This window comes from Leopardus geoffroyi, chromosome C3, assembly GCF_018350155.1.
Source record: "Leopardus geoffroyi isolate Oge1 chromosome C3, O.geoffroyi_Oge1_pat1.0, whole genome shotgun sequence".
NCBI classification, from domain to species: Eukaryota; Metazoa; Chordata; class Mammalia; order Carnivora; family Felidae; genus Leopardus; species Leopardus geoffroyi.
In genome coordinates, this window is record NC_059338.1 from 15,163,355 (window position 1) to 15,182,273 (window position 18,919).

Sequence of the window (18,919 nt, forward strand, 5' to 3'; positions counted from 1 at the left end):
ACAGAAAATGAGGTATGATGAATTGATAGCGGTTGGGTAGTGATATAAAGTGGTCATGCTGATTCCGAAAAGGAGTCTTCCTGTTCCCCGTGGGAAAGGTACGTGCTGAAGCAGGTGTACAACGTTAAGAGAATTCCCGAAGCACAGATGAGCAAAGTAGGGGGAGACAAATGAGGTGGACCCGCTCAAGGCCACCCAAGTCCTGAGCAGGGCAGAGGGGATCCTCCTATCTAAGCTTCTTGCTTGCCCATCAGCGTTCTTTTCCCAGGGATGTTCACGGTGGGTTTTCCTTCAGAGTGAAAGATAGCAGTTTTTAACAGTCTTGGCTTGCTTTTTGCAGTATGGTACATTATCCTATACATAGTCTATCAAAGCCAGCAGGGAAGATGGTTCAAAAAGTTAAGCAGCTTTTTAAAGGTTTTATGGTCTTGAGGAAAGATCCACAAAGGTAGATTGTAAGGCCATTTGCAAATCTAAATTTGTTAGGCCTTGTTTAGTTTTAAATATTTAACAGATGACCAATGTGCAGTATAAAATCAAATTTGCTTCAGAAATAGCGTGACAACTATAGACATTTTAATACAGATTAGTCCTGTTACTTTTCGCAAAAGGAAGACGGGAACTAAATATAGCTATTAACATGCAATAATGGCAAGAATGAACATTTCTCATCATCTTTTAGCAACGTAAGGATTCATTGTTGGAATGTTTTAGGAAATGATTCTGACTAAAACACAGTAAAACTTCCGGTATAGAACACAGGAAGCTACCTTTTGTTGGCAGGTGAGTTTTGCTGGTTGCCGGTCTGCTTTTTGGAATGGAAATGAAGTATATTTTCTGCTGGTGTCTGTGCATGAGTCAGGGCCTAAGGATGAAGTTGTTTGGATATTTCTGACCGTACTGTTTAAGGAAAAAGAGATTGAAACTATGCGCGGACCCAGGGCCTGATGCATAATAGATGGGTATTAACTAATTTATTAATACTCTGTGTGAAATAGTCCTAAGAGGTCCTTTTATTTAGTTCCATGTATCCTGCTTTGGGTAGACTCCTTGTGGTAAGATTGTGAAGTGTATTGCCTGATTAGCAATATGTGTTTATTCTAGGCTGTTTATCTATGTTTGTTTCATTTTTTCCCTCATATCCTTTGTAGTTGAGATTCTAAAGGTTTATGCTCAGTATTGCTCATGATGTGTTTGTTTCCTGTGATTATCCACTGTTTCCCCCTTCAAGGTGAGACAACTGTGGCTGGGGAAGATTCTTGAGATGACTAAGCTGTGTGTTCATAAAATATTCTGGGAGCCGTTTCGCGAGTTTAGTGCAGTAGATATTATTTTAAATTTTAAATTGGTTAAACTGGATTCAAGACCGTAGGTGTAATCTTAGGTCCTTGACTTGTAAAGGTAACACTCTATTCCCAAAGGGAAGCATCCAGATCCGTGTGTGTACATACACTCGTATACTTCTGGCAATTCAGAAAGCAGCTAGCTCGGTGGACACTGTATCTTGCGTTGATGAAATGTGGTGAGTGAAAGATCAGTGGGGACTATACATCGGACGTTTGTGCATGTTTCTCTGTGAGCACAGAAAAGACCTACACATGGAGGAATCTAAATATGTTTAAAATATATACCAATGAGATCAAATGGTTCATAAATGGGCAAATAAGTACCCAAAGGGAAATAAGAAAATTCCAGGAAGTACAAGTTAACTCCTATGACATGTGGTGACTTAAGGTCCATCGGTAAATAATTAACTACAAATCTTGTCTTTAAGAAGCCATTTCAAAGGAGTAATAAACAGGTTCTGTCACAGCATGATAATGCAAAGAAACCAAATACAGTACAGGATTCTGCACAGGTGCAAAATCTGAATGTGTTAAGTACTTTAAGATGGGTTGAGTGCATTAAATAACATTAAATAATCTTAATTTAGAAAGAAAAAGTCTTGAGAAAAAATATAAGAAACTTTTTTTTGGTATATTATTTAAAAATGTGTACAACTGGATCTATCAATTACCCTGAGAATTTTAGTTTGTTCAGAAATGAAGATCGTAATCTTTGAACCAAAGATGTTTTTCTTTCTTTCTAACGCAGCTTCCATATTTTTCATTGTATTTTAGAAAAATCATGTTTCTATTTCAAATGGCTTTTTATTTATTTTTTTAATTATAAAATGATTACATGTCTCATTTTAGATTGAATAGACCAATCTTTTTTCTTGTTTTTTTTTTTTTTTTTTTTTTTCCTGGTGTCTGCAGAATGCTTGGATTTTCTTCTACATCTCAAAGCTCTTTTAATTCACTGCTCACAACCAAATTTACATCTTAATTGCAGAGTTCACATTTAACAATATAGACAGCATAATGCTACTGGTAATTAAGCTTTTACTACCTGCTTTTATACAGTATTCTCAGGCACAGTTTTTGCTATGTGAGTTCTCATCTAAAAACTTGTATGAATTTAGCCCACAAATAAAAGGAATCAGACCCATATCTTAGATATGGCTAAATACATGGCAGGGAAATTGCTTTCTTCTGTGGGGGGACCAAATCATGTCTGTCATTTTTACATTCTGAATTTTAATGTGGCTGTTCTATTTTAGTGTTTTTTTTTTTTAAAGACCTAGAAAATTTGAAAGGGTTGAGAGAGAGAGTTGAGTTCTGATTTAGTGACTTCAACTCACACCAAATATCTGACCTAATTTATTTTGATCTCAAAGATTATACTATTTACATCATGGAACACTTAAGATGCAAAAGGTTGGTAGCAGTAGAGCTGAATTATATCAAAATGTGGGTCTTCCAATCTCCATAAGGTAGTACTTTGTCATAAAATAGCTGGTATCTATTCCAATACGTTTGGTCGTATAAAATAGACTGTGGTTTAAAACAGGACCTAAGAAAACTCTTTGTTATACGGAAACTAAAACACCTTACACATTATTGAAGGGAAAATACCTTTCTCTTCTTACGCCACGTTAAAAAAAAAAAAAAAAGAAAGAAAGAAAGAAAGAAAGAAAACAACACTTTTGATTGAGAATTCTTAGTTTCCTAAATAATTATCATCTGTAGTGGCCAGACTCTGTGATGATTTACAAAATGCTTCTGGGTTGATTTTTTTAAAGCATTCAGAGTGTGTTATGCATAGACACAAATACGTACACTGCATTTTATTTGGAAACTGATGTTTTGGGTAAAATCATATATTTGTATATGCCTCCCAGTTTGGAAGCTTGTATTGAAATAAGTATATGATTAAGAACACTGTGTAGTAATGCTCTCCATACCCCCTGCCCCCCCCCCCCCGCCAAATGCAGTGTTTATTTTGTAAAGTGCAGAGATGGATTTAATGCACTATTTCCCCCTACAGCCCTGAGACCCCCACCCCTGTAACTGGAGAAGCCAATCTGTCCTGCAGTTGAAAAGCTATGCATTGTATATCTGTATGTAGGGAGGCAGGAGGTAAAGAAATGTTTATTACACTTATAATTTGCAGGAGCATTCCCTCAAATTGTACTGATGCACTATTTCCTCTTCTGTAGTTGTGCAAAACTGCATTCCGCCTCGGAGATGACGATCCCAGGGGTTCACATGCCCGAACAATTTGGAAGAATGCCTTTGATTTTTAAAATGCCCAGTATGTATCAGGAAAGCAGGAAAAGACGCGATTACGAATAAATGGGAGAGTACAGCACTAAATGCGAAGCAGCCCCCAGGGGTTGAAAACACACACAACGGCAGGACAAACTTAATTCTCTACCTTCCGCGGAATCCTTTCCCAAATTAACTGAGAGTGTGCGTGAGTTCTTCTTTTCAAGGCAAAGTAGGTCTTAGGTTAGAAACCAAAGACAAATCCCTCCAGTGCTTAGAGAGTTAAGTTAGTTATGTGTCTTTCGTAGCTTCCCAGAGAAAGAAAGAAAGACAGACGGAAAGGGGGGGGAGGAGAGCACAGTTATCTGCTGGGAGCGTTTCGATCGCTAGCGTCGCCGCTCCCTTTTTCTCTCCCACCGCCGGTTCTCAGTCCCCTCGGTTCTCTGCACCCTGCCTACCTGCCTGGCTCCGCTCGCTCCGTGCAGTCTCCCGTCGCCTCCCTCCTGATTGGGCAGAGGCCCCCCAATCGGCTGCGCGGCTGGGCCGGTGGGACTGCATATGTAAAGCCCTACTTCATATTAATAAGCTCCAATCGGGGCTTTAAGTCCTTGATTAGGAGAGTGTGAGAGCTTTGGTCCCAACTGGCTGTGCCTATAGGCTTGTCACTAGGAGAACATTTGTGTTAATTGCACTGTGCTTTGTCAAGGAAACTTTGATTTATAGCTGGGGTGCACAAATAATGGTTGCCGGTCGCACATGGATTCGGTAGAACTTTGCCTTCCTGAATCTTTTTCCCTGCACTACGAGGAAGAGTAGGTACCTTTTTCTTTCCTTTTTTAAAACTCGTCGTGGGGGTGCGCGTGGGGGGTGTGTATGTGTGTGTGGACGGAATGTATCTTTGCACACTGATTCAGGTAATGCCCTGGGTATTTTGTGTGCACGAGTGCTTGTTTGTGTCTGTCTTGTGCCTTTTGTGTTGAGGGTGATCTCCTAATTCAGTAAGTCGAGAATTGTTCTCTGACTACAATGTTACCTTTGAGGCAAAGCTCAGTGACTGTCAGTAAAACAGCTGTGTGACAGTCACTTCTTATTCAGGTGCTAAGAATAGGCACTTGGCACAAATGCTTAGTGAACTGTTAAAATGCATCTTTTACTAGGACCCATTTTCCCAAGGAAAGATGTTTTAAAATACAATATTCAAAATGATTTATACTATTGAGTGCCTCTTATGTATTTGCAGTTTGACAGATATTTTCAGCTCCCTGTCATTTCTTACCGCGCAGAGTTAGAGGCAAAATTGCACATTTACTAATTCTCCTTCAGAGAACAATTTAAAAACTAGCCCTATGCAATTCAGGGCTAGAATAATGTTATTTGCATGGTTAGCGTTAAGTCGGCACTTAACTGACAAATCAGTCCATTAAGTAACATGAGATTTTCACACATTATAAATATTTAAGGGGAGAAAAAACTAAAGAAGAAACACTAGTGACTTTTAAAATTTCCCCTTGAATAGACGATGTTCAGATTGTGGATTTGTGCCATGCTTCATGTCCAGAAAATAGAGAAAAGTACTTTTGTTCTTACACGCAGTTTAATTCGTATTTATGAATATCTTTATGCATATGGGTATATATATGTATTTGGAACCCTAGAGGTGGGGGAGAAGCGTATGGGGGGTAGGACAAGTAAATTTGGCATTCTTGAGTAAACGAGTAGGTCATAAACTTAATTTCAACGCACTGTTAAGATAAAATATTAGTATACCCCGGGAGCTGTCACTGGATCATCTTTCTGTTGAGTCAGTTATATTGCTTTGCTTTCACATTACAGTAATACCAACTGTTATAATTCTGAAAAGAGTGCTCTTGGCAAACATCTCTCTATAGATTGTGAAGAAAATCTAAAACTCTCGAAGACGAGGTAGTGCATTATAGGTAGATGTCCACTAGCTGTCCTTAGTGACTGCATATTGCATTGCTTTGTAATTAAGTCAGAGATGAAAAGTGATTTGCAGTCTTAGTGCCTGCTCGTGTCTGTATGAGTGTGACTGTGTGCATAGATGTGTATGCACACTCGCACGTGCATGCACACACACGCACACACTCACATACACACTCACGCAAGGTATATTCTCCAAGAGATGGACGTAGGGAGGAACTGAAAGATTGGAAGGTTGTGCCTGCTACACTTTGAAACACTCGAAGCAAGAAACAACCTTAAATTGTGTGAAAATAAAAATGAAAAACAAACAAAGGTAGGACTGCCCACCCAAGTGTAGTCTGAAGGTTGGTGCACCTGGGCTGTAGAATCAGCGAGTCTGAATGTCTTCTCAGGAAGGAGGCGTTATCCAAGCTCACCCAGATTCTGAACTTTCTCCCATAAATAAATAAACAAAACAAACTTTAAAAATCCCCCAGAGGCTTCTTTTTAAAGTAGTTTTCTTGAATTTAACTTCTTATAGCTAATTTGAATAATTAGTTTAGATAAGCCTCTTAAAGCAGATGCATTTAAATGAAATCAGGGCACATGTCCTTTTGGCTTTGGCGCAAGATTCAAACTAGCTTTCTTTTTGGCTCAATTAAAAGTCATCTTTAAAAAATACAGATTTATTGTCTGGATGCAGTTCTGATGGTTACGTGGTTCACTGGACAGACAGAAAGATCTAATGCTAAGCAACGCATCTGCCTCTCTGTCTCAATTAATAAACCACAGAATTTATACATGCTATTAATATTCATAGTAATTGTACTGGGTTAAACCCTATCACGTGTGTGTATACACAGAAATGAAACCAGAGTTATGCAGTTTCAGAGGAAAATATTAGACAATTTCTGTTTTGGAGGCTGTTGAAAAAGATTCATACAATTTATTGACCACCATTAGGAGAGCCTAAAATGTTAACCTATAACTATGTGTTTTTTATTTTAGGAAATGTGCCAGCACATTAAAGAGCATAATACTTGAAAGCTTGTTTCACATTTAATAGCAGTAATAACTGATAGCATAAATAGATGAAAATAATATATCTGCTCATTTTGACATATGTGTCCGTCTAATCATTCTAAATGAGTGTGCTCATCACATGAATCCCTTTCAACCTCTGATTAAAATGTAACATTGACTACAGGATTATAGAGCGGACTTAATTTTACTGACTGTTTTAACAGTTGTCACAGCTGTTGGAAGAAGGAAAGGCAATTGAAACACTCGAAAACAGGCAAGGCGAGGAGGGAACAGTTTAGTGAATTCAGCCTGATGGTTGAAATCCAGGCATTGCAAATGAAACAGATTTGTGTTTTGAAATACCTGTTTGGAGCTAAACAAGTTTTATTTTGTATGGTCCACTCTTTCTGCGTCAGGGTTTTGATTTTTTTTTTTTTTCCCCTTGGCCTCATCTCTCCTTGTTAAAAGCTACCATAGATTGAAACACAACTATCCAAAAGTAATACTAGAATGTCAAAATATATGAGATAAAAATAGGCGGGAAGGAAAAATGTATACAGTAACAACAACAACAGAGAGCCTAAATCAGAGCAGATACGATTTTTTTTTTTAAGAGGAGCTTGCCTAAGTCACTTTAGATATGATATTATTTGAGAACTGTGAACAGATACTTTAAGTTTATTTTTCTAAGAAAGAATACCTAAACTCCAGACTTGGAGCTCATACTACTTTTCCTCCTGTTTTTATTCTGTAAATCTGTTGAAAACACCTGCAGCCTTAAAGGTAGGGGGTGTAGGTGGGGTTTTCAGATGATTTCTTTGTAAATTGCTGGAAGTGACAACTAGCTTGCACTTAGGGGTGACTGGAGAGTCTTGTAACCTTGCCCATCACAGCACTAAAGAGAACAGATCAATTCTGTTTTTCTGAAAATATAATAACCACTGTACATATCCCAAACTATGTCCAGACAGTGTGTATTATGTAACATATGATTTTTCTCCTAGGAATAAGCAAAAATAGGTGTCCCTGAGTTAATGGAATAAATATTGAATGGGAGTGGTGAGGAAATGATGGGCCCCCCATGTTTCCCCAGCCCTTTGTGTCAGTGCATTTATGTATTACCTTATATACATTTGGTGGTAAGTTTAGAAATCCTCCTTTTACAGAAAGGGCTGGAATACAGCTTTCCCTTTCCTGGGCAGAGGCAAGGGTGATAGTGTTGGCTGGTTCTTATAGTGATGGTTTCTCATCTTAATGTGTTTATGGCACTGCTGCTTTATTTACTGAGCCTAGTGTTGCAGCAGTAATTAACCCATGTTATTAGCAAAGCCCTTGTGGATATCCATTAATTCTCTTGCATGGATGATCATTTTTCCAGTGTTTTCCCCCCAATAAGGTATCATTGTTCTTTTTTTTTTTTTAATTCTAAATTGACGGCCTTTGATATATTTCTTTGATTTAATCTGACCTGTAATATATACTGACCATCTTATAAAAAAGGATATTGTAATTCAGCTTTTAAAATTGCTAATAGAAGCTGAAGAAAAGATTTTTTTTGGTTTTCTTTTCAAAGTAAAAAAGAAAAGAAATTAAGGTTTAAAAAAGAAATAATATAGGAAATCAGGCTTACCTCCAGGTTTTCCAGGTTTTAGAATTTACGATAATTTGTGTCTTTGAGGTCTTTTAATCAGATTTTTAGTTAGTTAATAACACTTTAGGCATTTTTATAAAATATTGAGCCAGCAGAAAAATACTTGTGCTTCCTTTGCTGAGAAAAGATAAGGACCATCTCATTAGCTGGGCCATACTTTTGCAATTAATTTTAGATACATGGTGCTATTCATCAAAGAGGGCAGGTAACTTCTCTATGGGTTATTTAACAATACTTTCACAATACCTTACTCCTGCAAGAACTATAGACAAAGAAGAGACCCTTCTTTTGGAAGGTAGGCATAATTCCCAGTCTCAAGTCCGTATCCCTCGTGAAAAATTCCTCAACATTTGTTTTAGCCTAGTGACTAAAGAAAATATTTCTTTGTTTTACTTTTAAAGTGCTGCGCAGCCCTGAAGGTTTTGCTTATGTGATTTCATAAAACAAATTCAAATCCCTGCTTATGGTTGATACTTTTTCAGACAAGTGGCAATTGATAGCAGTGATTTCTGCCAAACCAATGAATAGCAAATAAACTTTCTAGAACCACCTATTAAGCATTGAAATAAGAGGAGAGCGTTTGAGGTGTTTCGACAGAACTTTAAAGTCATTGCAGTAGATAAGCTTTGCTTGAAATTTTGCTTCATCGCAAATTCATGGAAGAGAGAAACAATACAACGTTGATCTGTTATAAGTGCATATGAGCTCCGGCCCTAGCCAGCTCTCTGGAGAAAATCTTTGATTACACTGGCCCAGTGTGTTCAGTTTTTATCTCTTTTACATCCACTGGCCTTGTATTAAATTGTCATTGTCCTAAAGCACAGGAGATAGAAATGAATTGCAGTTCTCTACATTCTCTGACAGTGAAATATTTAGGTTCTCTTTCTCCAATCATACTTATGTGTATATTTGATAGTGCAGGGATGACACCAGGCATCTCTGCTGCTTGACATTCTTCTTACTGCATTTTATGTGTTTTGCTATGGATTATTTTCATAGCCATGTGTGTATGCGTGTACACGGTCTATACAGTTATAAATACACAAATACACACACGGCACTTTAAAATCCAAAGCAGTCGGTAGCATGCACACATGTGTGTGTGTGTGCCTGTATGGTATGAATGAAGTACGGACCTATAAGGGAAGGCGTATATGCGTAGAATAGAGATATGCTGCTAAGAGTGTTCACAATACCTTCATATGACAAAGTGAATCTCAAGTATTTTTCTAACCAATTAGTTGCCAGCTAAATTTGCAGGCATGATTTTAACCTGGAGCTGGGATTTCAGGTATTTGCCAGGTCCCGATTTTAAACTGAATTGGTTGAACTGTATAGAAACACAGGTAACAGGTAACCTAATAAGTAAATTTGTTTCTGATTTCATGAATTTTCTAACTATGATCATTCCTAAATTCAATATCTAGTAATCATAAATAATTTGTAAAATAGGAAATAAGCTACTAATATTAAAGGCATAATTTAATGGCGTGGGCCCATATCCAAGAAATAGTTTTGAATCAGATCTTGGCTGCATTCTTTTTTTATACAGAGGCTTGACAAATATATCTGAATGTAAACATGATAGCTCCCAAATAAATGCAAAAGAGGACTTTTATTTGTCTGCATTACATAAATATGTCACTTTCTTATTTTTTTTCTTGCTGAAAGCCACTATAGAAGACTAATGAGCGTTATATTTCTCTAAAGTACATCACAGATTTTAGTATTTTTGAATTTTACTCTAAGAGGTAAGTTTAGAGACCTGTGGTTTTGCTTAGCAAATCTGAATGAATGTTGAGAGAGAACATTTACCTCACTGCACTTTCTGTTTTAATTCTTGTTCTTATTTATATTCTTGTTTAAATTCCCAGATTCATTTCCTACCTTTACTTGTATGTATAACCCTTGAGCCCATTTAATGTTTGGTTGTTTTTATTTTATTTTATTTTATTTTTAAATCTTGCTGTTTCTTTATGCCAATCCATCAGACCCAAGTTAGTTTCTTTATTATCTGAGGGTGATAAGTGACAGGCTTTGCCTTTGGAAGGATTTACCTGGCATCTTATTCTGGTTTCCAGTTCATTTTAGACTTCTACTTTCTACGATCCAGCAAACCTCAGCTGCTAAAAATAATTTCCATTCAGAGTTTTAGCAAATACATCTTTCCTCTCTACTTTTTCTTTACAGAAGTGCCAGGTGTTTCTTTTTCCTGATTTGGACAATATTTCTCAGCATTTTTCCAAATTCTAGCAAATTATACAAAACCATCAAATTGAAAGGATTTCAATTTTGTGGTGTGTGTGTGTGTGTGTGTGTGTGTGTGTGTGTGTCTGCGTGCATGCGGGGCACATGCATGTATCCATTCCCCTTTTTAATTAAACATTTTTTTTAAATGTTTGGAGGAAACGTGCTTTTTATGTTTTGATTCCTTCAAATGTTATGCCATCATAATTTATGGCAATGAATGTATATTTGGAAGAGAGCTCACTAGGGCAGAGCATTAAAAGAAAAGGTGCAGTTTTAAATAAATTGACTTCTCACTGGTCAATTAAAGTCCATTTCAATATCCTGGCATAGATCTCTCTGTGCATTTGAATATAGATATGTAACATTCAGCACTGACCATTAGAAATGCAATCTATGGCCGTGGCTCTGGCACTTAGAATCTATTTAATACTTACAGTGTTAAACTCATGGACAGCCTACCTAAGATTAGATTTCATTGTAAAAAAAAAAAAAAAAAAAGAGAGAACTTGAAACTAAATTTATATTTTAATTATGAAAGGCAGTCTTTGTCATATACATTCTTCTGTGCATTCTCATGTTTCTTTGAGTGAAACAAAACTGCATATATACTTTTCATCATTTTGATTGGAAGTACACATTATGTGTAATATGCTTTGGCAACACTTACCTAGCCAAAGAAAACAAATTAATACTGGGCATACTGAAGGCTGTCAGGCATATCACAAATGTGTCAATTTGACTTTGCTTCCTCATACACCTTCTCTGCAAACAATTGGTTAAGATGGTACTAAATAAAAGGGAAGCTACCGATAAATTCTCATATTATACCAGAGATGGATGGCTAATAGAAGTGTAATGAAAACCAGCTTGCTTGCTTCCTTCTCTTTAAAACTCTGTGGGAATGCAGATAGCATTGATAATCATGAGTTTTGCATACACACACAAAAAGGGGGTATAACTTGAACTTGTTCAGATCTTTCTGCTTTTGTGGAAGTAACAAAGGGATTTATTTTTTAAAAGTCTCTGAAGTGGCGAACCTCAGTTGCTCCTATGTGTGAAGTAAATAAAGACTTGAAGAAGTGGAGGGTCAGAAGGAGCCTGGGCAATCCATCTTGAACAAGGGACATCTCTTTTTGTTGCACTGTGCATACGTTTTCTGAGAAAAAAAAATCTTGTGCTTTCTTTTCTTATGCCTTATTCAAAATGCAAAAAATGAAAGTTTAAAAAGAACTTACGCACAGAAAATAGAAGCTTATTAATTTCTTTCTCCTCCATGATCAGAATGTTCTCCTTGCACATGAAAATTCCTTTTTCATTAATTCTAGGAAGAATTTTACTTATTGATAATGGCTTTTGAGAATTTAAATAGAAGACACATTCAATAAATATGTTTACTTTGTTTTTAATATAATGTGAGTTTAAATGTTTTAAAAGGTTTTTTTTTCCCCAGGGCAGTTATGATACTGTTACATTTTATATTTATAAGAATGTTTTTGCTTTGAAAGGAGTGTCTAAGATTATATCCAGAGTTACCAAAAATAGCGAGTAATATGAAAAATTATAGAGACCAACGTACTTATTTAGAGAAAAAAATTCAAATGTGAGGTTGTTCAATCGATTGCCCTTTGCCCTCCATAATTCCAAATGATCATAGAACTTTAACTTCTCCAGAAGTTAAATGCTTTCTTCATCATCACTAATCTATTAAAACAGACCTGATATTTTGAGGGGGAATATTATACCTGTAACCAACTGTCCATGACCATAGAAAGGGAACGATGCATATGGTTGACGAGAATTCCATCTGTTTCCTATGAGAAAGAGACTGTATACAGTTGGTGCTGGGGCCAGTAAATGACAGAAGCATCCCTTTATCCATAGACTTAAATGAGACCTGCCTCATCAGTCATGGGATCATAGTGTCACAGATGGAAAAGCAACCATCAGCTGAATTGTACTGAACTACATACTTGACCAATTCATCTTATTGCTCTACACATCTAAGGAAAGACTCATTCTATTCTTGGAGTCTAGACAGAATCAGGAGTTGGGCTCAGGTGGGAGCATGTGGCCGCCTTTTTCTGTTCTTTCCTAGCCATTCCGCAAAGGGAGGTGAGGAACAAATGGACAATTTATGCACAGAAGCCCAAGCAGACATTCTTTCCCAGGGTCAGAAATCCATTACTCAGTTGTTCAAGTACGTTTTAGATTTCTCTTATGTTCTATAAATGTCATTGTTGTCTTTCATGCTCCAAAGAGCTACCCATAAATGATTAGGTACGTCTCTCAATTCGTACGAACCATGAACTGGTATAAGCATTTTTTAATAGATAGAAATGGAGAGCGGATCATCTACTTGTGTTAGCCTGGATGATGATTCCTTCCTCGTACCTTTGTATGGAACTGTTCAGTTGGTTAAGTCTGAAGAATGAGAAAAATACTAAGAGGTTAAACACTCAAATTGTATTTTTTTTTATTTTTTTTTTTATTTCCTTATAGTGAACAAAACTTTAATGTCTAGAGCATTTATGAGGGTTTTAATGATTGGAAAATCTGTCCTGAGAATGTGGTCACCATATGTGACAGCCTTGCTTTCTATCTTGTCTCCAGTTTATGGGGTAAGTTCGGTGATATTGTCTATTGTCTTACTTTGCTTACATTATGGAACCTCTCTGCCTTCACACTGAGATAACCCGAAATGTGGGGGAAATGCCTGCTTAGTTCCAAAAAACATCCCTCAACCCTCTCACTTGCAGCAATATTTTCTCTTAAAATTTCTGTTTCTGTTCATCTGTTGTGCTAAAGGATGATTTACTTTGCTAAAAGGTAAGTACGTGATGTTCGTCCCTATCTGCATACACAGTATGTTAACCCCCTCTCTAGTTCCAAAGAGATTGCCTCCAACTTTCCATCTTTGTTTCCTTGGTGTTTCTGTTTGTTGTACATTCTAGTTGAGTGCTTTTATGGTGTTTTCTTGATTGTTGTCAGTTTGGGGCACTCACTGCTGACATTTTTGTTAAGTTAATGTCCCAGCACAAAAATCCCTGGCACACTGGAATCTGGCTATAGGGCGTGGAAGACACAACTTCTGTGTGAGTGTGTGTAAATGCAGTTAGTTAGTGGGGGGTTTATCAGATAGCTTGGAGAGGAGCAGTACAAACTGTTTTCAGTAACTGTGCTGTTCATACACCTGATAAGATTGAGAGAGCTTTTCGAAATGCTGATAGGCTTTGAATAAGAAAAGAATAATCACCGCCACTGGCACCAGCTTATCGGGAATGAAGTAAAATGCCAACACTTTTACATTAGCAAAAGTAAATGTTTTAGACACTCTGTGCCTTTTTTCATTCAAGTTAAATAGTAGGGGTGCTTTTGAGTGTGCCATAATGAATAGAAGGATTTATTACCTCGACTAAATTACAGGTGAACATGTTGATAAAGGAACCTTCAGCCTCAACAGCAGCTTCTTTGATAAGCAGGTGCATCTATGCTGTACGTTCTCAGGAGAAATTAAGTATCCCTTTTTCCACTCCAATTCTATTAAACATCATTTCTGATGTTAGAAGATGCAGTTATGGCCTGTGTCAGACGAGTCCCCTTGTTTTCCAGCAGATGGGAGACAGGCATTTGAAACTTAGCTTATCAGACTTGTAAAATGCTAGCGTGCTGTTATTCAGTAAGTTAGGGCATGTGTAAGTTTATGCCACTTGTACTCAAACAGCAAAGCCCTGGGTAAGAAATCTTATTTTTTCTCGGGACCGGAACGGGATTAATTGTAAACTTAGGATACTTTAGCGAGAGGAGGAACGTATTTGCCCAAGCCACAGCCCATTTTAAAGCACCTCCCGTTAAAAAGAGAGGGGTATTGGTTTTCCTCTTAATATAAACCATTAACTTGACCAGCTCAACCCTCTTCTCTTCTTTGTAATGTGACGCCTACAAATAATTTGGTGTATTCAGATTTGATAAATGATAGTGCAAGAGCAGATTGATTGATTTTGGATTACTATTGATTACTCTCAATGAGATCACTGTGACACACTCGAATCAATAGTATTCGATTAAGCAAGGCACCACCGTTCTATACATTCAGCGGCAGTGGGGAATTCAGGAACAGAATGTTCACAAGCTGATAAATTGACAAAGCGTTCAGCTTTAAATAGCCCTTTGTTCAGCACTAGTTCCTTAAAATATATTTCATTGGAAAGTTCGTTTTTGCAACTCTGGGCCTTTCTGCGGAAGAAAGGTCATCAGTTTAAGGTTTATTAAATTTTAACTAAAAACAACCGGGCTCCATTTAGGTGTAAAATAATTTAAGTACCACTGCGGGCAACCTTCATGCTTTTGAGCTGTTGCTCAAAGGTTTCATTCTTTTATGAAGATGTCAATTGTAAACATAAAAATGCATCGCTGGAAATGTAATGGTTTAAGATTCCAGCCGAAATAAAAATTCCTGCCTGAGGAAAGCACTCTCATCAGAGTAAGGTGGTCTTCCCTGGGCTCGGAAGCGGGCATGCGCAGGAGCAGCCCTGCGAGGCGGCGGGCGGAGACCCCCGATCACGCACACGGCTTGCTTTGCCCTCTGAGCTACGCTGCACGCGAAACACCGAACGTCACTGGATCCGAGAGCCGCCGCTCCTGTGGGTACCCTGAAATCTTTCTGTCCTGAGCAAACTTGCAAAGTCGCTGGGGGGTGGGGGGTGGGGAACAAAACCAGACAAACCAACTCATCCATGGTTCAAGTCCTCTGGTGAAGGCTCCAGGATGAGATGTTCCATCCTGTTCCATCGTGGCACGGTCTTGGCGCTTTGGAGTGAAGCAGGTGCCCATTGTATGAGATGGCCTCTCAAAAGAGTGAGTGTTACAGTCAGCACTGCGCTGCGTATGTGAACCATCGTGTGTGTGCAAAACTGGCGTTTCCAGTGAACGTTGGGGCTCCTCTGGCCTGAGGACCCCAAATCATGACAGGTTCAAATTAAAGACATACTGAGGTAAATGGTCCCCACTTTGATTATAATGAAACAGAACAAAAACAAAACTAGAGGTAGCATTCGAGGGCAAATCCATAGGAAAGTCAAGTTTGGAATCGTGAAATTCCCCGACAGAATTTCAGCCTTTTTTGCATGAAAGCGAGGCAACGGGGTTCTAATTCTATTTGGTGACACCACACGAAATTGCCATTTTTTTAGGTCAAAAAATGGTCAAATATCAGCATTTTCATGTGATTCAACGTAATAATTGAATTCATTCCCATGCTGCTCATATTATGTAGACAAATTGAAAGCGACAACTGTTCTGTTTTTCTTTTATTTTGTGATGGGCTGTGTCAGGTTACGGGAGACACGTGAATTCTGCCTACAGTTAAGGCGAGTATATCACGGTATCATTTAACAACTTTTTTTTTTTCTCTAACACTACCAGAGAGTTCCCAAGTCCCAAGTATTATACACACTGAAAAAGTAGGCATTTATCTGGATTCTCACCTGTTGTCGCTAACCTGCCTGAGAATCCATGTGAGTTTTTCCTCTGCTCAGGAACAGCATGGTACCAACAAGGGAGGAGGTTCCAGTCCTGACCCTCCAAAAAGAGCATATTGCCAAAGGTCAACCGGAAGCAAATTGGGGAAAAGATGCCAACGCTTCAAATATTTCATCCTCACTTTCATTCATTAACAGCACCTCGATCTGCTAATTAGCACTTTGCCTGCACCACTGTGGGTTAGGCAGACGCAGAACTCCCTGAGCTGGCCGGGGAGCCCACGATGCTTTATTGGCTGTTGCAGGTGGCAGAGGTGCTTCGGGAGCTGTGACAGAGTGATCCCAGAGTCCCCATTTGACCCCCCCAGATGTGCAGCTGCTCCTATTGGAGCTGTGCTGTGCTGACCAGCCGGGGCTCTCTGTGCCCACCTGTGGGCAGAGTCTGGCTCCCAGGGAGGAAGGAGATGGGCTCTGTCCAAGGGTAGGAGAGAGAGGGGTTACAGTGCTGCTCCTGGAAATGTCAGCACAAAGTGCATCTTGACTTGGGGTCACGTCAGGACCGGGTAAGTTTTTCTCCCTCTGGGTAAGCAGACGACAGCTTACATCTTGTTTCAGAGCAAAGGAGGGTGGGCATCGTTTACCGGAACTTGATTGAGCGAATGCCTCCAACTGGTCCTACTGTCAGTCTCGGAGTTTTCCTCCGTAGTGCATTTCCCCCCTGTCTGTGGCACTGAATTTGATTTATCGCTGGTACTAAGATCAAAAAAGAAGTCATTCCTTTTGATGTTTGCTATTAGGCACACGCAGTGCAGGGTGGGAGGCTTGGGGGAGAGCGGTCTTAGCATCCAAGTTACTGTCCTGGTCACACGGTGGCCACTGATGGCAGAACATATATTTTGGATCTCTGTCCATTTTGGATGTAAAATTCTGTGAATAGAAAGGTTGAGTGTAGGGTGTTTTAAATTCATATTTAGGTTTGCTTCAGGTACGGATTCTTTTGGTCAGGACACAAAGGATGGCTGGCACGAACACCTGATGAGAACAACTGTATTGGCATGAATTTTCCCCAGAAGTCGTACAAAGCTGAGGAATATAAATAAGCCAATGGGATTCGGCCTTTCTTTCAAACAAGAGTAATTGGTTGCATTTACTGTTGGGTGGTAAACTTGGGACATCGGAACCTTATTTGCAAATGAGAGGAAAGATTCGTGGGGTCGGCTCGTCCTGTATTCTGGACCCTGACCAGGCTTTGTTTGCCGCTCTGTACAAGTAGCTTTTGTCCAGCTTCTCAGTTAGTGGGATTTCTCTGAGCAGCGTGAGCCCCAGCCCATCAGCAGGCTGCTAGTCAGCAGCAGGTGTGAACAACATAAAACAGGATTAACACTGAACCAAAGTGTGTACTAAAAACAGAACCCCTGCCTTGCTTTTAAAAGGACGGCAGGACTAGAAGACAGAAGCCACTGTGGTCCCCTACACTTCGTGTTTACTAAACAGTGTTCAATGAACTATGCAAATGGCTCTGTTTAGGTGCCTGCCTGCAAGGGATCATGCCCTCTCTCTCTCTCTCTTTCTCTCTCTCTCTCTCTCTCTCTCTCGCTCTCTCTTTTAAACTATAAACTCAAAACTTATGTAGAAATTTCTTCTTAGACTTTCAGAGGGGAAAAGCACAAGAGAACAAAAGTGATCTGGATAAATCTTGAATAACAGCTTAATATTGCAAAGGTACTGTCCTTACTTAGTAATTAAAGTTGATGGTCATCCCATAAGCTGTATCTCCAACCTTTAAAAGATAGCATTGGATAATATTGGTTGGTTTATCCTTAGCTTTTTTTGTGGGTTTAATTATATGACTTAATTTATATTTTTCACCTGGGTAGGTAAACCACAAAGAAGTAAAATAAGTAATTTCACAGAGATCGTACACCCTCCCCCCAAATTCTTTTTTCAATCAGTGATACCTGTAGAAAGCCAGCCGGCACACACAAAAAAGTCACAGTGAATATAAGAAATGGAGCATTGCATCAAATGTATGGTATCTGGGTCACTTTATCCATATTTGTTTAGGAATGAGAAAAGTGGCACCTAAAAATATATTTATATTTTTGAATTATGCTAATTATAGCACACTATACATTTCGATAAAATTAAAAAGTTTTTAAATTTGGATATCTGTGTTTTATTAGGTTTAGACGAACTTGTAGAACTTTAAGAGTTGGTCACATCTAGAAGGGGGTTTGAAATGGGGAAATAACCAGTTACAGAAAATGTATTGTATATATATATATAGATAGATACACACACACACACACACACACACACACACACACATACACACATACAGAGGTATGCATGCATGAACTATTCTTTCAACACATGTAAAACAAACGTAGGGGTTTTTTTGCATGTATATGATACATCGTTACCCTCATTTCTGACTCTGCAAAAATATGTTTAACTATAGATATTTATATAAGATGGATCTGTTTGAGAATGTCATATGTACTTCACTAAAGGATAATTTTGAAATGCTAAAAATCACAATTATGGTTATCATTCCCTTTCAGTTACATCTGGTATCATACATTACCTTTATTATCTTTTATATCCAGGCCTTAAATTGTAATCACCTATTTATTCCTTTACCCACTGCCTATACTTATTGTTTTTTATTTTTAAAATGGCAATTTTTTTTTAGCTGAGACTTTACTGCTTTTTATTTTAGAAGGACTGTTGCCTGCTGGTGTAATTGTGTCAGTCTTAACACACATTGAATACACTGAAAAATATCCAAATAATTATGAAATATATAAATTCTAAAATTGTTTTAATTCTACAGTTACTATCTTTAAGTGTTAACTTATAAGCATTGACCTCATAATGTGTTTCTTTCTAAGAAATGCCCATTCCCTTCTGTTTAGTATTATTCAGTACCCTCAGTAGTATATGTTAATTAGGTTGTGGGCAAATAGTTTAATGATAGTTAATGAAATCAAGTTTAAAAGATA

General features: G+C 38.2%; 1 protein-coding gene across 13 annotated transcripts in view; it reads left to right on the top strand.

The window, feature by feature from the left end:
• ESRRG (estrogen related receptor gamma) overlaps window positions 1-18,919 on the top strand; it is a 627,347-nt gene that overhangs the window by 396,898 nt on the left and 211,530 nt on the right. Inside the window, exon 1 of one of the 13 annotated variants that reach the window (XM_045455768.1) lies at window positions 4,050-4,406. The exons of 9 other annotated variants lie outside the window; for them this stretch is intronic. Coding sequence is in view for 3 of the 4 variants with exons in the window: in XM_045455758.1 (XP_045311714.1) it covers window positions 4,347-4,402 (56 nt within the window). In the remaining variant the exon portion in view is untranslated. Of the gene's footprint in view, window positions 1-4,049; window positions 4,407-12,952; window positions 13,056-18,919 lie in introns of those variants that run through there. 3 more of the 13 variants (XM_045455758.1, XM_045455759.1, XM_045455760.1) reach the window with 3 other exon arrangements.